At 39.3% G+C, this 19,415-nt stretch overlaps 2 protein-coding genes across 5 annotated transcripts; both read right to left on the reverse strand.

The window, feature by feature from the left end:
- Positions 1-745: 745 nt before the first annotated feature.
- On the reverse strand, positions 746-18,929 carry LOC131994721 (uncharacterized). Of its 4 annotated transcripts, none has more exons than XR_009396872.1 (5): positions 18,649-18,929; positions 18,364-18,507; positions 9,024-10,263; positions 8,782-8,925; positions 746-928 (listed from the first exon to the last, which is right to left on the reverse strand). XR_009396872.1 is itself a non-coding variant. In XM_059361566.1 (3 exons), the coding sequence occupies exons 2-3, from the start codon at positions 18,381-18,383 to the stop codon at positions 9,399-9,401; spliced, it is 885 nt and encodes a 294-aa protein (XP_059217549.1). In that variant the 5' UTR covers positions 18,384-18,507; positions 18,606-18,929; the 3' UTR covers positions 9,018-9,398. The 4 variants fall into 4 exon arrangements, 1 of the variants encoding a protein (XP_059217549.1); XR_009396873.1 differs by having other exon boundaries at positions 9,067-10,263; positions 18,606-18,929; XR_009396871.1 differs by having other exon boundaries at positions 18,606-18,929.
- LOC131997762 (uncharacterized) lies at positions 999-6,200 on the reverse strand. Its single transcript, XM_059369296.1, has one exon. The coding sequence runs from the start codon at positions 6,198-6,200 to the stop codon at positions 999-1,001; it is 5,202 nt and encodes a 1,733-aa protein (XP_059225279.1).
- Positions 18,930-19,415: the final 486 nt, after the last annotated feature.

Raw genomic sequence — 19,415 nt, forward strand, 5'->3', positions numbered from 1 at the left:
AATAAAATTCAGTTGCTGTTAAACGAAGTTTAACATGGCGGGGCCTCTTGCGATGTCGCAACATTAATAATATCTAGCCCCCGAGATCACCCATCCAAACACAGTGCTTTGAGCTATAGGCATATGACTTGCTGTTTGGATAAGACCAGCCTTTAGCACCTTCGCTAGCTCATCGTTGCCAACCATAATATCGATGTTGACCGGATGATAGAAATGGGGATCGGCTAAATCAGGAAGGTGACTATAAGTATTTTCTAGTATCCTGTCCTGCACTTTTTCTGGAAGCGGTGAAGTAAATTTTGATTGTACCAATCCATGGATTTGTATTTTGACGGCACTGTCGTGAAACGATTGTAAATTAACCGTACAGTACTCTTTGTCATTCCTTTTTGTTGTCTGGAACTGATTGTTTTTTACAAATGACTTTAATATAACAGTCTCTGTTGCTCCTGAGTTTAATAAAATTCGGGTCTTGTTTGCTCCAACTATGGTTATTGCACGTGCCAACGCAGTTGGCATAAATACATGCTTCTTGGACCGTCCGCCAAGGCGTTGTCTTATTTGGTATCCTTCTGCTTGAGACTTTGGTTTCTGATGCGATGAATTGGCTTTGTGTGTTTTACTTTGGGTACGAGATGATAAAAATTCATGTGACGACTGTTTTTGGTATGAATATGGCTTGTTGCAGAGGGCTTGCTTTTTGGGCTCATTGGTACCATCAACGTGAAGTGTTGTATGGTGATTTCTGTTACACACTGCGCAAGCATTCCGAGAACGGCACCATTCCCTGGTATGAGACCCACAAAGGCAGTTAAAGCAATATCCCTTCTCCTTTGCCACCTTTACACGTTCTAAAACAGTCATTTTGTTGAAGATCAAACAAAACCGCAGGTGATGTCTGTCTTGGCAGACCTTGCATTTTTGGGAGCTACAATATGGTAAGAGTTAAGATAACATTGCTACAAGATTTTTGACTGAGTGTGAGTTGGTGTGAGATGTTATTGATTTTTTGGCAAAATGCAGAGTTTAACTAGTGGACGAGTCACAATTCCGTTTTGGGTGCGTACGTCCGCCACCCGAACCTTTAAATCCTTCCCAATATATACTCTGACCACACGCCCTAGTCTCCATTCTGTCGGCGGTAAATCATCGTCCCTAATAACAACCAGGTCGTGCTCATTTAAATTCGATTGCGCAGTCTTCCATTTATATCTCTTCTGTAACTCCGAAATATACTCATTCTTCCAACGTTTGGCAAAGTGAAGTTGTAAAACTTTAAGGCGTTGCCATCGATTAATTAAGGAAATGTTGTCGGTATGTTCCTCCGGAATTGCAACTAAAGGGGATCCTTTCAAGAAGTGCCCTGGTGTCAATGCCAACAATTCGGAAGGGGTTTCACTCATAGAAGAAATGGGTCGTGAGTTCAGAATGCCTTCAATTCGTATCAACAGAGTAGAAAACTCCTCAAAAGTAAACTTTAAATTTCCCGCCACTTTCTTCAAATGTGTTTTTACGCTTTTCACCCCCGCTTCCCACAATCCACCCATATGGGGTGCCTGGGGGGGAATAAAATGCCAGGAAAACCCGTGAATATTGTACTTATCTACTAAGTCTTTCTCCGCAGTTTTCAAGAAACTTTTGTATTCATTCCTAAGTATACGATTTGCACCAACGAAATTTGTGCCATTGTCAGAAAAAACTTTTGCTGGATAACCCCTTCTACCAACAAAGCGGTCAAACGCGGCTAAAAATGCCTCAGAAGAGAGGGCAGAACACGTCTCCAAGTGTATGGCTCGCGTGGCCAAGCAAACAAAAATCACTGCATATCCTTTCACCAATTTAGCATTTCGCAATTTGGACGTCTTGATCTCAAACGGTCCTGCGAAATCTACGCCCGTATTCGTAAAGGGAGGTGAAAATACACATCTTTCCGGAGGTAGAGCCGCCATAATTTGGCTATGAACCCTATGCTTATATATCGTGCATATTTTACATGTTCTTATACAATGTCTTACTGCGTTCTTTAGACGGATAACATAGAATTCTTGACGTATAGATCGCAGCATACTTTGATGCTCGGCATGCATTAGTATCTTATGCGTAAAGTCAACCAGCAATTTACAAAACCTAGATTTCTCAGGAAGTATGATAGGGTGCCTCTCATTGAAACTTAGATCTGCATTTGATAATCTTCCGTTGACTCGTAAAAGTCCACCTTTGTCCAAGAATGGATTTAACGTCAACAATCTGCTCTTTGTATTAATCGGTAAATCTGATGTCAAACAATTATATTCCGCTGGAAAATATGCACGTTGTGCAATCATAACAGCACGGTATTTAACGAAACTAATTTCTTCTGACGTGATCAGTTCACTCGAGCTTGTGAAATATACTTGTTTTCGACACCTCCGGATAAATCGAAACATGTGAGCTAAAACCCGTAGGGCTCGACTGTATGAAGAGAATCTTTCCAAAATATCCTCCTGCTTTGTGAGGGTTTGAAATATATTCGTTTTCTTCTCTAAACTGTGTTGTGGTACTACTGGTTGTTGTGGCCAAGTGGACATATCCTTTATAAGCCATTCAGGACCCTGCCACCAAAGCTTATTCTCCTTAAGCTCTAGTGCAGTGCAACCTCGAGTTCCCAAATCAGCAGGATTGTCACCACTACTCACATGGAGCCAACTCGCGTTACCGACGTGATCTATAATTCTAGACACCCTATTTGCGACATAGGTTTTCCATTGATAAGCAGGTTTACTTAACCAGGCTAATGTGATCGTAGAATCACACCATAAGAAGATATTTTGCGGTTCAAAACTCAAATGCTCACATGTCGATTTTAAGAGACGAGCCAATAAAACGGCTCCACAAAGCTCCAATCTCGGCAAACTTATTGTCTTTAATGGGGCAACCTTGCTCTTTGAAACCAGTAGGTGAGAGGACATTTCGTTCTTAGATATCAAAACTCGAATATATAGACACGCGCAATACGCCTTTTCTGATGCATCGCAGAATCCGTGTATTTGAATAGCCTTCCTTGGCGTATATCCAACCCAACGAGGTATCCTGATATCTGGAATAGCTGAAAAGTTGCCTATAAATGTATACCATTTTTCTAGCGATTGTGGTTTCACCTTCTCGTCCCAGTCTGTACCGTCGATCCAAAGTTGCTGTAAAAGCATTTTTGCTGTTATTATTATCGGTGCTAACCAACCTGCAGGGTCAAACAGCTTGGCTACGATTGAAAGAATTGATCGCTTCGTAATGTGTTCGGTAGGAATTTTAATGTCGTAGACATTGTAGTAAAATGCATCCATCATTGCATTCCATCGGATTCCAAGTGTTTTTGTTTCACTGGAATCTTCAAATTTCAAAAAATCTTCATCTAACAAATCTTCTCGTGAAACGGTTTGTAAAATGTCAAAATGATTGGCAGTTATCTTTTTCAAAGGAAATCCTGCGGAGGACAATAGATCCACAAGCTCCGCTAAGTTATGTTTGGCTTCTTCTATAGAATGGCCACCCGACAAAACATCATCCACATATATCTCATTTCTAAGTATTTCGGAAGCAGCTGGATGACTATCTTTTGAATCTGTACTGAGCTGTAACAAAGTTCTGATGGCTAGGTACGGTGCACAATTAACCCCAAACGTTACGGTTTTAAGTGCAAAGTCTTGTACGGGTTCGGTCTGGGATTTCCTGAAAAGGCATCTCTGATATTGTTGATCCTGTTCATCGATCAATATCTGACGGTACATTTTTTGAATATCGCCATTAAAAACGTATTGGAAATACCGCCATCGTAGAATGACGTTCATTAAATCATTTTGAAGTGTCGGCCCTGTATACAGTACGTCATTGAGTGACAAACCATTACTTGTCTTCTTGGAGGCATTAAAAACGACTCGCACTTTCGTCGAAGTCCTCTCTGGTTTTACAACCGCATGATGCGGTAGATAGAATGACCTACATGAGTAATTGTCACATAATTCGTCTCCCGGGACTGCGGTCATATGACCTAGCGTAATATATTCCTCAAGAACTCGAGTATATTCTTCGGAGAGAGCTGGAGAATTCCATAAAGTTCTTTCCATTCGAAAAAATTGGCCCAAGGCCGATCTTCGTGATGACCCTATCGATATTTCCTGTGGAAATTCTTTCTTAAAAGGTAAACGGACCACGTACCTTCCGTCCTCTCGCCGTACAGTAGTTTTAATATAAATTTTCTCGCATTCCATATCCTCTTCCGATTCTTGAGGCTCTTCCGGGACCTCCTCACTTTCCCAAAATTTTCTCACTTCATCATTGAGGGAGCTTGTCGAGTGACTGGCCCAAGCAGCAAATGTTGTTATACATCTGGAACTTTGTGGACCGCTTATATACCATCCAAACTCCGAATCCTGAGCCAACAAATTTCCGGAAATGTTCCTCTGAACCCCATTTTTTAAAATGCAAGGAAGAATATCGCTTCCGATTAGCATATCAACTCTTGAAGTTTTATAAAACAATGGATCCGCCAACTCAAGTTTATCCAATCCTTCCCAGTCGTCAATTTGGTGTGTTGAAGATGGCATGAGATGGTTTAGATTCGAGATAACTATTGCCGTAGTTTGTAAAGCAAAGCTAGTTTTCCTAGACTTCAATTTCAAATTGCATACCCTTGAAGAGGTTTCCAGTAATGCACCCCCGAGACCTGATATCTTTGTAAAAGATTTCCTTGTCGGGATGCCCAATTGGGTGATTATCCTGCTGGCTATAAATGTTTCTTGAGAACCCTGATCTAGAAATGCACGTATCGTAAAGCAGTTTCCCAGGTATTCCAAGTCAATCAATGCAGTAGGAAGAATTGTTCCCTGTCCGGATTCCGAAAAGTTCAGATGTACTTCATCCATCGTTTGATGAGATGAACATGGTTCATCTTCTTCTTGCGTAGCAAGGTGGAAAGTAGAAGGATTTTTGTTGGCGTTTCGGTTTCCTTGAGATTGAGGTCTAGCGTTGGTAGCCTCTGGATGTAGTAACGTATGATGTGCCTTATTACATTCCTGACACAACTTCTTGTTCCTACAGTTAGCAACAGTATGTCCGTACCATAAGCAATTCTCGCATACTTTGTTATCTGAAATGAATTTTCTTTTCTCCGTGAGAGACATTGACTTAAATTCTGAACATTGCCGTAAAGCATGGTTTTCTTGACAAATGCGACAAGGTCGATACGTAGTATCTGATTTGACGAGATAATTTTGTGATTTTGGGGAGTTCGTTAGGGTATTCGAACTCGGTCTTCGGACATCATTAATTGATTCCAAAAGATCCAGTCGGTTTGAAATAAACTCGTTGAGTCTATCCCAACTTGGCATCTCCTTATGATTCTGAATCGAGCTCTCCCAAGCTGATAATGTCTCTTGTGGCAATTTGGTGGAAACCCAAAAAACCAAAATGGGATCCCAGGAAATAGTTGACACATTATAAGACCTCAAAATGGCCAAACAATTGTTTATGGTAAACTGAAGACTTCGTAGACTCTTACTTTTCTCAGAAGAAACAATTTCAAGATCAAAGATCTTTCTAAGTTGATGATTGATCAAAATACGCTTATTTTCGTATCTTTCCTTTAAAGCTTTCCAGGCCAACTCATAGTTGGAATTGGTAAGAGAAAATCCCTTCACAATCTGATTAGCCTCCCCACGAGTTTTCGCTCTCAGATGGAACAGTCTTTGAGCGGGTGACAATTTCGGGTGATTACCGTAAATGGCAGAGAACATGTCTCTAAAGCTAGGCCACTTGTCATATCCCCCGCTAAATATCTCCGTATCGCAAGGTGGAAGTTTTAAAGAATACGCAGACTGGTCAGGCAATACGTCCTGTTGTCCTTTATTTTCGACTGCTTGTGATTTTGCCAATTTCTGTCTTTCTATGAAAAGAAGGTCCATAATAGATGCCTTGCACTCTTTATAAGCCTTACACGTGCTTCCGAATTTCGAATGTGTTGATATTCGTTCCTGCTCCGTCTTCACTGAAGTCTCCGAAGTCATCTCAGACTCATAGACGTCCAACAAGCGTCGCCATCTACGCTCTAAGTCCTCCAATTCGACCTCCAAACTGGAGATAGTGTGTTCCTGTATTGGGATATTAGCGAACGCGGCGCACAGTGTGACCACTTGGTCAGAATAAAATATAAATCCTGTTGAACTCATGTTCTGGCCTATTTTGACTTAATGTCAGACCAGTTTACTGTATCCAGAACGAAATTCTAAGTGAGCTCTTGTATGTCGAAAATTATCCAAGATTTGGGGTTATAAAATCAGTTCATATAATATTGTTCCTTTGCATGGCACAAGCTCAAGAAGCTCCTTGCCAGATAGTAGAGGCCAATGTAAAATTTCACCAGAATCCGTGCCACAAAGTCTCGATTAAGACTCTCTTACAAATTATCACGTTCAATAAGCTTAGCTCTGCAAATGAAATATCCAGCAACACAATTTATAACCAAAGGCGTCCTCAATGGTCCCAATAAAAGGTACCATATCCGGGTTTATGGCATTCAGTCATGTACGTGCCAAATCCCGTGTATTTCGAAATCTCACACAATTCCGATTTCAAGGCCGAATAATCGATAAACCCATTGTCAAAACTGTGTATGGATGGATTTGCTATATATGTGTGCAATATGTGTGTGTGCAATATGTGTGTGTGCAATATGTGTGTGTGCAATATATGTGTGTGCAATATGTGTGTGTGCAATATGTGTGTGTGCAATATGTGTGTGTGCAATATGTGTGTGTGCAATATGTGTGTGTGCAATATTATGTGTGCAATATGTGTGTGTGCAATATGGGTGTGTGCAATATATGTGTGTGTGCAATATATGTGTGTGCAATATGTGTGTGTGTAATATGTGTGTACCTGTATACGCATGTACGCTTGTATATGTCACCTAAATCACCTCAATTACAATGCAAAACGATCCGGATTTAGATATATCGAGATCATTCAATCCACAACAATCTTTTTTTTTTTTCTAAAGTGAATTTTCCGCAAAGTTCACAGTAAACAAGGAAATTTCTGCTAGTGTATTACGCTGGGTATAAATTATGTGTCGCAATAAACATTCCGATTATAGAAAAAGGATAAAAGACAAATGTGAAATATAAAGCATTTCCTAGTTGATATAACCAGAACCAATACATCATCCAAAGAGACCCACTTCGCATACATTCCTATGTGACGTTACTATACCCCATGCAAATGTTATGGCCGTTCATAATAGTTTAACATACAGAATTTCCATTCTGATTTCCACAAGCCACCTTAGTCCCAAATAAACGAACTCGCATCTCTGTGCTACGTACTCAAAATCTCAATAGAAACAAATACCAAAGTACATAGCTTATACTAAATCGTGGCCATCTCATTCCTCTTTGCGTGGTCATAATAATTACAATTACAGCTAAGATAAGTGCTAGGCAGTTTAAGGATTTAGCCTCTTTCAATCCAGCCTTTCTATGCTTATATGAGACTGGACGCGTTCAATGCTGGGCTAATTAGCACACGAATCCCATTAATCAAGTCTCAAATCAGAATGTGTATTCAGCTAAATTCCCAATTGCAATGTAATACAGTATAAGTGCAGACTTCAACTACTAGATCTTATATGAAGGTTCAGCTATAGCGTCTCAAACCTGGGTACTTGACACCCCAGAACTTCACCAAAATTACGTAAATAACTACCGTACCATATAATATATAAAGTAATTCTCACCTTCATTCCCTATGATCGTTCTCGGTTGCTCTGCTTCTTAAGATGTTGTATCTATGTACGGCCGAATCCTATCTTCTATTCGGTATGTCTAACAACAATCGATTAACGTCGTCATCGAATGTCATCGATGCTGCGCACATATGTCATGTAAATGTGTAAATTCCAACAACACAAACTATAATACCGTGCCAACATGCATGCCAACAAATATGCACGAATGTATGTACCGCTGTTCCAAGCCTGTACTTAAATATTCCGACCAGACAAATGACACCACATGGCCGCCACTATCTAATACCAATCTCTTCGTCATTAGCAATCACATCCAACCTGTCGTGTATCATATATTCCTCCAATCAAGGCCGTAGAAGCTATTTCACCAAAGATAAATTTTGTAAATCGATTGTCACGACTGTCTCCCACATGAAACTCACCTCAAATTAATGGGAATTCATACTTTAGCAATAAATGCTATATGATCTATCTCACAGACTAAACTTTTTCAATATTCACTTCTCGTGGCACAATTCTCTATTCCCGATAAAAATATTATTTATCCAATAAGCACAGTCGTTAAGAAAATCTTCATAAAACAAAAGCGAAATTGTAATGACATGTGCCCGTACAGGTCCCCTAGTCATCAACGCCGAACAAGATAAAGAGAGGTCTATGTAAATGCAACTGATTTGAGACCATGTACAGCACTAACAGCGCGCTCTCCGCTCTCTCACCTAGAGTGCAAAGCCACCACTTTCAGCAGTAGAAATTATGTATGTATAATGTACATAATAATGTGACGTAGTTATGTATTAACCAGGTAAGCATATGCCCATTCGATTCTTATTTGAACTTTTGCAATGAGCTTTTAATCCCAGATATTATTGACAAATGAAAATAAATTATTCGGGTTGCCGTAGAACAACCGATATTCAAATGCCTTGTATTCCAATTAAAAGACCCAAAAACACCTCAACTCACACTTCATCAAATAGACTTGTAACAAAATCTTAACATACCTTTTGTTGTTGTTGTTCATTACTCTTGCGTAATATTCGGCCTATAAATTCCAAAATTTCGTGAAGATTTCTTTCCTTTTTAAATTTAATATTCGCAGTTCCTCGTGGAGGCTCGTAAGGACCATGTACAATCTCGTGAGGTTTCTATGATAGAAGTGGACTGTATTATTTCGGATTCTCACAGATTGTAAAACAGAAAAAAACCCAATATGAAAAGAACAAAAAAAAGGTGAAGGTTTTACGTTTTAGTTGTTGTAGTTTTATTGGCAGCCTTTATCTTCTTACCGCTTCGGTGTTGTGATACCAAGTAAGTCTTAAGCTACAACTACTTAAGCGGGGAAGCCATTCTTATTTATATTCAGCAAGTGTAGACTTCAAAAGTACAATTTAACTCAAACATGGGAACTCTTAATTTGCTTGAGCAAAAGCTTTAATTTTTTCTAATATGTAAGAGTTCCCATCTTTCTTATTCTAAATAGGGTAAGGTCAAATAATTTCAAATCATTATAAATTGTAATATAATTCATTTTGGCAAATTCAGTACGCTCTTTAATAATAAAATTCAGTTGCTGTTAAACGAAGTTTAACATGGCGGGGCCTCTTGCGATGTCGCAACATTAATAATATCTAGCCCCCGAGATCACCCATCCAAACACAGTGCTTTGAGCTATAGGCATATGACTTGCTGTTTGGATAAGACCAGCCTTTAGCACCTTCGCTAGCTCATCGTTGCCAACCATAATATCGATGTTGACCGGATGATAGAAATGGGGATCGGCTAAATCAGGAAGGTGACTATAAGTATTTTCTAGTATCCTGTCCTGCACTTTTTCTGGAAGCGGTGAAGTAAATTTTGATTGTACCAATCCATGGATTTGTATTTTGACGGCACTGTCGTGAAACGATTGTAAATTAACCGTACAGTACTCTTTGTCATTCCTTTTTGTTGTCTGGAACTGATTGTTTTTTACAAATGACTTTAATATAACAGTCTCTGTTGCTCCTGAGTTTAATAAAATTCGGGTCTTGTTTGCTCCAACTATGGTTATTGCACGTGCCAACGCAGTTGGCATAAATACATGCTTCTTGGACCGTCCGCCAAGGCGTTGTCTTATTTGGTATCCTTCTGCTTGAGACTTTGGTTTCTGATGCGATGAATTGGCTTTGTGTGTTTTACTTTGGGTACGAGATGATAAAAATTCATGTGACGACTGTTTTTGGTATGAATATGGCTTGTTGCAGTGGGCTTGCTTTTTGGGCTCATTGGTACCATCAACGTGAAGTTTTGTATGGTGATTTCTGTTACACACTGCGCAAGCATTCCGAGAACGGCACCATTCCCTGGTATGAGACCCACAAAGGCAGTTAAAGCAATATCCCTTCTCCTTTGCCACCTTTACACGTTCTAAAACAGTCATTTTGTTGAAGATCAAACAAAACCGCAGGTGATGTCTGTCTTGGCAGACCTTGCATTTTTGGGAGCTACAATGTGGTAAGAGTTAAGATAACATTGCTACAAGATTTTTGACTGAGTGTGAGTTGGTGTGAGATGTTATTGATTTTTTGGCAAAATGCAGAGTTTAACTAGTGGACGAGTCACAATTCCGTTTTGGGTGCGTACGTCCGCCACCCGAACCTTTAAATCCTTCCCAATATATACTCTGACCACACGCCCTAGTCTCCATTCTGTCGGCGGTAAATCATCGTCCCTAATAACAACCAGGTCGTGCTCATTTAAATTCGATTGCGCAGTCTTCCATTTATATCTCTTCTGTAACTCCGAAATATACTCATTCTTCCAACGTTTGGCAAAGTGAAGTTGTAAAACTTTAAGGCGTTGCCATCGATTAATTAAGGAAATGTTGTCGGTATGTTCCTCCGGAATTGCAACTAAAGGGGATCCTTTCAAGAAGTGCCCTGGTGTCAATGCCAACAATTCGGAAGGGGTTTCACTCATAGAAGAAATGGGTCGTGAGTTCAGAATGCCTTCAATTCGTATCAACAGAGTAGAAAACTCCTCAAAAGTAAACTTTAAATTTCCCGCCACTTTCTTCAAATGTGTTTTTACGCTTTTCACCCCCGCTTCCCACAATCCACCCATATGGGGTGCCTGGGGGGGAATAAAATGCCAGGAAAACCCGTGAATATTGTACTTATCTACTAAGTCTTTCTCCGCAGTTTTCAAGAAACTTTTGTATTCATTCCTAAGTATACGATTTGCACCAACGAAATTTGTGCCATTGTCAGAAAAAACTTTTGCTGGATAACCCCTTCTACCAACAAAGCGGTCAAACGCGGCTAAAAATGCCTCAGAAGAGAGGGCAGAACACGTCTCCAAGTGTATGGCTCGCGTGGCCAAGCAAACAAAAATCACTGCATATCCTTTCACCAATTTAGCATTTCGCAATTTGGACGTCTTGATCTCAAACGGTCCTGCGAAATCTACGCCCGTATTCGTAAAGGGAGGTGAAAATACACATCTTTCCGGAGGTAGAGCCGCCATAATTTGGCTATGAACCCTATGCTTATATATCGTGCATATTTTACATGTTCTTATACAATGTCTTACTGCGTTCTTTAGACGGATAACATAGAATTCTTGACGTATAGATCGCAGCATACTTTGATGCTCGGCATGCATTAGTATCTTATGCGTAAAGTCAACCAGCAATTTACAAAACCTAGATTTCTCAGGAAGTATGATAGGGTGCCTCTCATTGAAACTTAGATCTGCATTTGATAATCTTCCGTTGACTCGTAAAAGTCCACCTTTGTCCAAGAATGGATTTAACGTCAACAATCTGCTCTTTGTATTAATCGGTAAATCTGATGTCAAACAATTATATTCCGCTGGAAAATATGCACGTTGTGCAATCATAACAGCACGGTATTTAACGAAACTAATTTCTTCTGACGTGATCAGTTCACTCGAGCTTGTGAAATATACTTGTTTTCGACACCTCCGGATAAATCGAAACATGTGAGCTAAAACCCGTAGGGCTCGACTGTATGAAGAGAATCTTTCCAAAATATCCTCCTGCTTTGTGAGGGTTTGAAATATATTCGTTTTCTTCTCTAAACTGTGTTGTGGTACTACTGGTTGTTGTGGCCAAGTGGACATATCCTTTATAAGCCATTCAGGACCCTGCCACCAAAGCTTATTCTCCTTAAGCTCTAGTGCAGTGCAACCTCGAGTTCCCAAATCAGCAGGATTGTCACCACTACTCACATGGAGCCAACTCGCGTTACCGACGTGATCTATAATTCTAGACACCCTATTTGCGACATAGGTTTTCCATTGATAAGCAGGTTTACTTAACCAGGCTAATGTGATCGTAGAATCACACCATAAGAAGATATTTTGCGGTTCAAAACTCAAATGCTCACATGTCGATTTTAAGAGACGAGCCAATAAAACGGCTCCACAAAGCTCCAATCTCGGCAAACTTATTGTCTTTAACGGGGCAACCTTGCTCTTTGAAACCAGTAGGTGAGAGGACATTTCGTTCTTAGATATCAAAACTCGAATATATAGACACGCGCAATACGCCTTTTCTGATGCATCGCAGAATCCGTGTATTTGAATAGCCTTCCTTGGCGTATATCCAACCCAACGAGGTATCCTGATATCTGGAATAGCTGAAAAGTTGCCTATAAATGTATACCATTTTTCTAGCGATTGTGGTTTCACCTTCTCGTCCCAGTCTGTACCGTCGATCCAAAGTTGCTGTAAAAGCATTTTTGCTGTTATTATTATCGGTGCTAACCAACCTGCAGGGTCAAACAGCTTGGCTACGATTGAAAGAATTGATCGCTTCGTAATGTGTTCGGTAGGAATTTTAATGTCGTAGACATTGTAGTAAAATGCATCCATCATTGCATTCCATCGGATTCCAAGTGTTTTTGTTTCACTGGAATCTTCAAATTTCAAAAAATCTTCATCTAACAAATCTTCTCGTGAAACGGTTTGTAAAATGTCAAAATGATTGGCAGTTATCTTTTTCAAAGGAAATCCTGCGGAGGACAATAGATCCACAAGCTCCGCTAAGTTATGTTTGGCTTCTTCTATAGAATGGCCACCCGACAAAACATCATCCACATACAGGGTGGCTGATGAAAGCCGCTACCAAAAAAAAATGTAATAACTTTTTTTCTATTTAATAATAATAATTTAATAATTAATTTAATTAATTAATTAATTAATTTAATTAATAATAATTTAATAATTAATTTAATAATTTAATTTAACATGAATAAAAGAAAAATGTATTCCATACACCGAAAAAAAAATGTAGCAATATTCATCATTGTAGCAATATTCATCAGCCACCCTGTATATCTCATTTCTAAGTATTTCGGAAGCAGCTGGATGACTATCTTTTGAATCTGTACTGAGCTGTAACAAAGTTCTGATGGCTAGGTACGGTGCACAATTAACCCCAAACATTACGGTTTTAAGTGCAAAGTCTTGTACGGGTTCGGTCTGGGATTTCCTGAAAAGGCATCTCTGATATTGTTGATCCTGTTCATCGATCAATATCTGACGGTACATTTTTTGAATATCGCCATTAAAAACGTATTGGAAATACCGCCATCGTAGAATGACGTTCATTAAATCATTTTGAAGTGTCGGCCCTGTATACAGTACGTCATTGAGTGACAAACCATTACTTGTCTTCTTGGAGGCATTAAAAACGACTCGTACTTTCGTCGAAGTCCTCTCTGGTTTTACAACCGCATGATGCGGTAGATAGAATGACCTACATGAGTAATTGTCACATAATTCGTCTCCCGGGACTGCGGTCATATGACCTAGCGTAATATATTCCTCAAGAACTCGAGTATATTCTTCGGAGAGAGCTGGAGAATTCCATAAAGTTCTTTCCATTCGAAAAAATTGGCCCAAGGCCGATCTTCGTGATGACCCTATCGATATTTCCTGTGGAAATTCTTTCTTAAAAGGTAAACGGACCACGTACCTTCCGTCCTCTCGCCGTACAGTAGTTTTAATATAAATTTTCTCGCATTCCATATCCTCTTCCGATTCTTGAGGCTCTTCCGGGACCTCCTCACTTTCCCAAAATTTTCTCACTTCATCATTGAGGGAGCTTGTCGAGTGACTGGCCCAAGCAGCAAATGTTGTTATACATCTGGAACTTTGTGGACCGCTTATATACCATCCAAACTCCGAATCCTGAGCCAACAAATTTCCGGAAATGTTCCTCTGAACCCCATTTTTTAAAATGCAAGGAAGAATATCGCTTCCGATTAGCATATCAACTCTTGAAGTTTTATAAAACAATGGATCCGCCAACTCAAGTTTATCCAATCCTTCCCAGTCGTCAATTTGGTGTGTTGAAGATGGCATGAGATGGTTTAGATTCGAGATAACTATTGCCGTAGTTTGTAAAGCAAAGCTAGTTTTCCTAGACTTCAATTTCAAATTGCATACCCTTGAAGAGGTTTCCAGTAATGCACCCCCGAGACCTGATATCTTTGTAAAAGATTTCCTTGTCGGGATGCCCAATTGGGTGATTATCCTGCTGGCTATAAATGTTTCTTGAGAACCCTGATCTAGAAATGCACGTATCGTAAAGCAGTTTCCCAGGTATTCCAAGTCAATCAATGCAGTAGGAAGAATTGTTCCCTGTCCGGATTCCGAAAAGTTCAGATGTACTTCATCCATCGTTTGATGAGATGAACATGGTTCATCTTCTTCTTGCGTAGCAAGGTGGAAAGTAGAAGGATTTTTGTTGGCGTTTCGGTTTCCTTGAGATTGAGGTCTAGCGTTGGTAGCCTCTGGATGTAGTAACGTATGATGTGCCTTATTACATTCCTGACACAACTTCTTGTTCCTACAGTTAGCAACAGTATGTCCGTACCATAAGCAATTCTCGCATACTTTGTTATCTGAAATGAATTTTCTTTTCTCCGTGAGAGACATTGACTTAAATTCTGAACATTGCCGTAAAGCATGGTTTTCTTGACAAATGCGACAAGGTCGATACGTAGTATCTGATTTGACGAGATAATTTTGTGATTTTGGAGAGTTCGTTAGGGTATTCGAACTCGGTCTTCGGACATCATTAATTGATTCCAAAAGATCCAGTCGGTTTGAAATAAACTCGTTGAGTCTATCCCAACTTGGCATCTCCTTATGATTCTGAATCGAGCTCTCCCAAGCTGATAATGTCTCTTGTGGCAATTTGGAGGAAACCCAAAAAACCAAAATGGGATCCCAGGAAATAGTTGACACATTATAAGACCTCAAAATGGCCAAACAATTGTTTATGGTAAACTGAAGACTTCGTAGACTCTTACTTTTCTCAGAAGAAACAATTTCAAGATCAAAGATCTTTCTAAGTTGATGATTGATCAAAATACGCTTATTTTCGTATCTTTCCTTTAAAGCTTTCCAGGCCAACTCATAGTTGGAATTGGTAAGAGAAAATCCCTTCACAATCTGATTAGCCTCCCCACGAGTTTTCGCTCTCAGATGGAACAGTCTTTGAGCGGGTGACAATTTCGGGTGATTACCGTAAATGGCAGAGAACATGTCTCTAAAGCTAGGCCACTTGTCATATCCCCCGCTAAATATCTCCGTATCGCAAGGTGGAAGTTTTAAAGAATACGCAGACTGGTCAGGCAATACGTCCTGTTGTCCTTTATTTTCGACTGCTTGTGATTTTGCCAATTTCTGTCTTTCTATGAAAAGAAGGTCCATAATAGATGCCTTGCACTCTTTATAAGCCTTACACGTGCTTCCGAATTTCGAATGTGTTGATATTCGTTCCTGCTCCGTCTTCACTGAAGTCTCCGAAGTCATCTCAGACTCATAGACGTCCAACAAGCGTCGCCATCTACGCTCTAAGTCCTCCAATTCGACCTCCAAACTGGAGATAGTGTGTTCCTGTATTGGGATATTAGCGAACGCGGCGCACAGTGTGACCACTTGGTCAGAATAAAATATAAATCCTGTTGAACTCATGTTCTGGCCTATTTTGACTTAATGTCAGACCAGTTTACTGTATCCAGAACGAAATTCTAAGTGAGCTCTTGTATGTCGAAAATTATCCAAGATTTGGGGTTATAAAATCAGTTCATATAATATTGTTCCTTTGCATGGCACAAGCTCAAGAAGCTCCTTGCCAGATAGTAGAGGCCAATGTAAAATTTCACCAGAATCCGTGCCACAAAAGTCTCGATTAAGACTCTCTTACAAATTATCACGTTCAATAAGCTTAGCTCTGCAAATGAAATATCCAGCAACACAATTTATAACCAAAGGCGTCCTCAATGGTCCCAATAAAAGGTACCATATCCGGGTTTATGGCATTCAGTCATGTACGTGCCAAATCCCGTGTATTTCGAAATCTCACACAATTCCGATTTCAAGGCCGAATGATCGATAAACCCATTGTCAAAACTGTGTATGGATGGATTTGCTATATATGTGTGCAATATGTGTGTGTGCAATATGTGTGTGTGCAATATGTGTGTGTGCAATATATGTGTGTGCAATATGTGTGTGTGCAATATGTGTGTGTGCAATATGTGTGTGTGCAATATGTGTGTGTGCAATATGTGTGTGTGCAATATTATGTGTGCAATATGTGTGTGTGCAATATGGGTGTGTGCAATATATGTGTGTGCAATATGTGTGTGTGCAATATATGTGTGTGCAATATGTGTGTGTGTAATATGTGTGTACATGTATACGCATGTACGCTTGTATATGTCACCTAAATCACCTCAATTACAATGCAAAACGATCCGGATTTAGATATATCGAGATCATTCAATCCACAACAATCTTTTTTTTTTTCTAAAGTGAATTTTCCGCAAAGTTCACAGTAAACAAGGAAATTTCTGCTAGTGTATTACGCTGGGTATAAATTATGTGTCGCAATAAACATTCCGATTATAGAAAAAGGATAAAAGACAAATGTGAAATATAAAGCATTTCCTAGTTGATATAACCAGAACCAATACATCATCCAAAGAGACCCACTTCGCATACATTCCTATGTGACGTTACTATACCCCATGCAAATGTTATGGCCGTTCATAATAGTTTAACATACAGAATTTCCATTCTGATTTCCACAAGCCACCTTAGTCCCAAATAAACGAACTCGCATCTCTGTGCTACGTACTCAAAATCTCAATAGAAACAAATACCAAAGTACATAGCTTATACTAAATCGTGGCCATCTCATTCCTCTTTGCGTGGTCATAATAATTACAATTACAGCTAAGATAAGTGCTAGGCAGTTTAAGGATTTAGCCTCTTTCAATCCAGCCTTTCTATGCTTATATGAGACTGGACGCGTTCAATGCTGGGCTAATTAGCACACGAATCCCATTAATCAAGTCTCAAATCAGAATGTGTATTCAGCTAAATTCCCAATTGCAATGTAATACAGTATAAGTGCAGACTTCAACTACTAGATCTTATATGAAGGTTCAGCTATAGCGTCTCAAACCTGGGTACTTGACACCCCAGAACTTCACCAAAATTACGTAAATAACTACCGTACCATATAATATATAAAGTAATTCTCACCTTCATTCCCTATGATCGTTCTCGGTTGCTCTGCTTCTTAAGATGTTGTATCTATGTACGGCCGAATCCTATCTTCTATTCGGTATGTCTAACAACAATCGATTAACGTCGTCATCGAATGTCATCGATGCTGCGCACATATGTCATGTAAATGTGTAAATTCCAACAACACAAACTATAATACCGTGCCAACATGCATGCCAACAAATATGCACGAATGTATGTACCGCTGTTCCAAGCCTGTACTTAAATATTCCGACCAGACAAATGACACCACATGGCCGCCACTATCTAATACCAATCTCTTCGTCATTAGCAATCACATCCAACCTGTCGTGTATCATATATTCCTCCAATCAAGGCCGTAGAAGCTATTTCACCAAAGATAATTTTTGTAAATCGATTGTCACGACTGTCTCTCACATGAAACTCACCTCAAATTAATGGGAATTCATACTTTAGCAATAAATGCTATATGATCTATCTCACAGACTAAACTTTTTCAATATTCACTTCTCGTGGCACAATTCTCTATTCCCGATAAAAATATTATTTATCCAATAAGCACAGTCGTTAAGAAAATCTTCATAAAACAAAAGCGAAATTGTAATGACATGTGCCCGTACAGGTCCCCTAGTCATCAACGCCGAACAAGATAAAGAGAGGTCTATGTAAATGCAACTGATTTGAGACCATGTACAGCACTAACAGCGCGCTCTCCGCTCTCTCACCTAGAGTGCAAAGCCACCACTTTCAGCAGTAGAAATTATGTATGTATAATGTACATAATAATGTGACGTAGTTATGTATTAACCAGGTAAGCATATGCCCATTCGATTCTTATTTGAACTTTTGCAATGAGCTTTTAATCCCAGATATTATTGACAAATGAAAATAAATTATTCGGGTTGCCGTAGAACAACCGATATTCAAATGCCTTGTATTCCAATTAAAAGACCCAAAAACACCTCAACTCACACTTCATCAAATAGACTTGTAACAAAATCTTAACATACCTTTTGTTGTTGTTGTTCATTACTCTTGCGTAATATTCGGCCTATAAATTCCAAAATTTCGTGAAGATTTCTTTCCTTTTTAAATTTAATATTCGCAGTTCCTCGTGGAGGCTCGTAAGGACCATGTACAATCTCGTGAGGTTTCTATGATAGAAGTGGACTGTATTATTTCGGATTCTCACAGATTGTAAAACAGAAAAAAACCCAATATGAAAAGAACAAAAAAAAGGTGAAGGTTTTACGTTTTAGTTGTTGTAGTTTTATTGGCAGCCTTTATCTTCTTACCGCTTCGGTGTTGTGATACCAAGTAAGTCTTAAGCTACAACTACTTAAGCGGGGAAGCCATTCTTATTTATATTCAGCAAGTGTAGACTTCAAAAGTACAATTTAACTCAAACATGGGAACTCTTAATTTGCTTGAGCAAAAGCTTTAATTTTTTCTAATATGTAAGAGTTCCCATCTTTCTTATTCTAAATAGGGTAAGGTCAAATAATTTCAAATCATTATAAATTGTAATATAATTCATTTTGGCAAATTCAGTACGCTCTTTAATAATAAAATTCAGTTGCTGTTAAACGAAGTTTAACACCCATATTGCCATTGGCCTCAAAATTGGATATCAAATTTGTTTTTTTTATCTCAAATACCTCTCGTTTAAACCCCTTATTGCAAAAGGCCGCAAATATATCCGGTTTGGGGTATGGACTCTAAAAACTATCAATATCGAGCTCCTCTCTCTTGAAGACTCAAATTGTCATGGTGAGCAAATACGTCCTATTTGGAGGTTGTTATAAAGGTGGGACGTTTCCTAGACAGTTGGTCCCGAGTTTTGATATCAGATTCGTGGTCTACTCCCAAATACCTTTTATTTGAGCCCCACATTTCCATAGTCGCCAAACATTTCCGGTTTGGGGGATCAGTGGCTTGGCCCTGAAAATATATATCAGATACGTGTTCTACACTAAAATACCTCTTATTGGAGACCCATATTGCAATGGTCAGCAAATACTTCCTACATATATGGGTGGTGGTATGGGGTTGGGTTTCGAAA

The sequence above is a fragment of the Stomoxys calcitrans genome, chromosome 1, assembly GCF_963082655.1.
Source record: "Stomoxys calcitrans chromosome 1, idStoCalc2.1, whole genome shotgun sequence".
In the NCBI taxonomy this organism is placed as follows: domain Eukaryota; kingdom Metazoa; phylum Arthropoda; class Insecta; order Diptera; family Muscidae; genus Stomoxys; species Stomoxys calcitrans.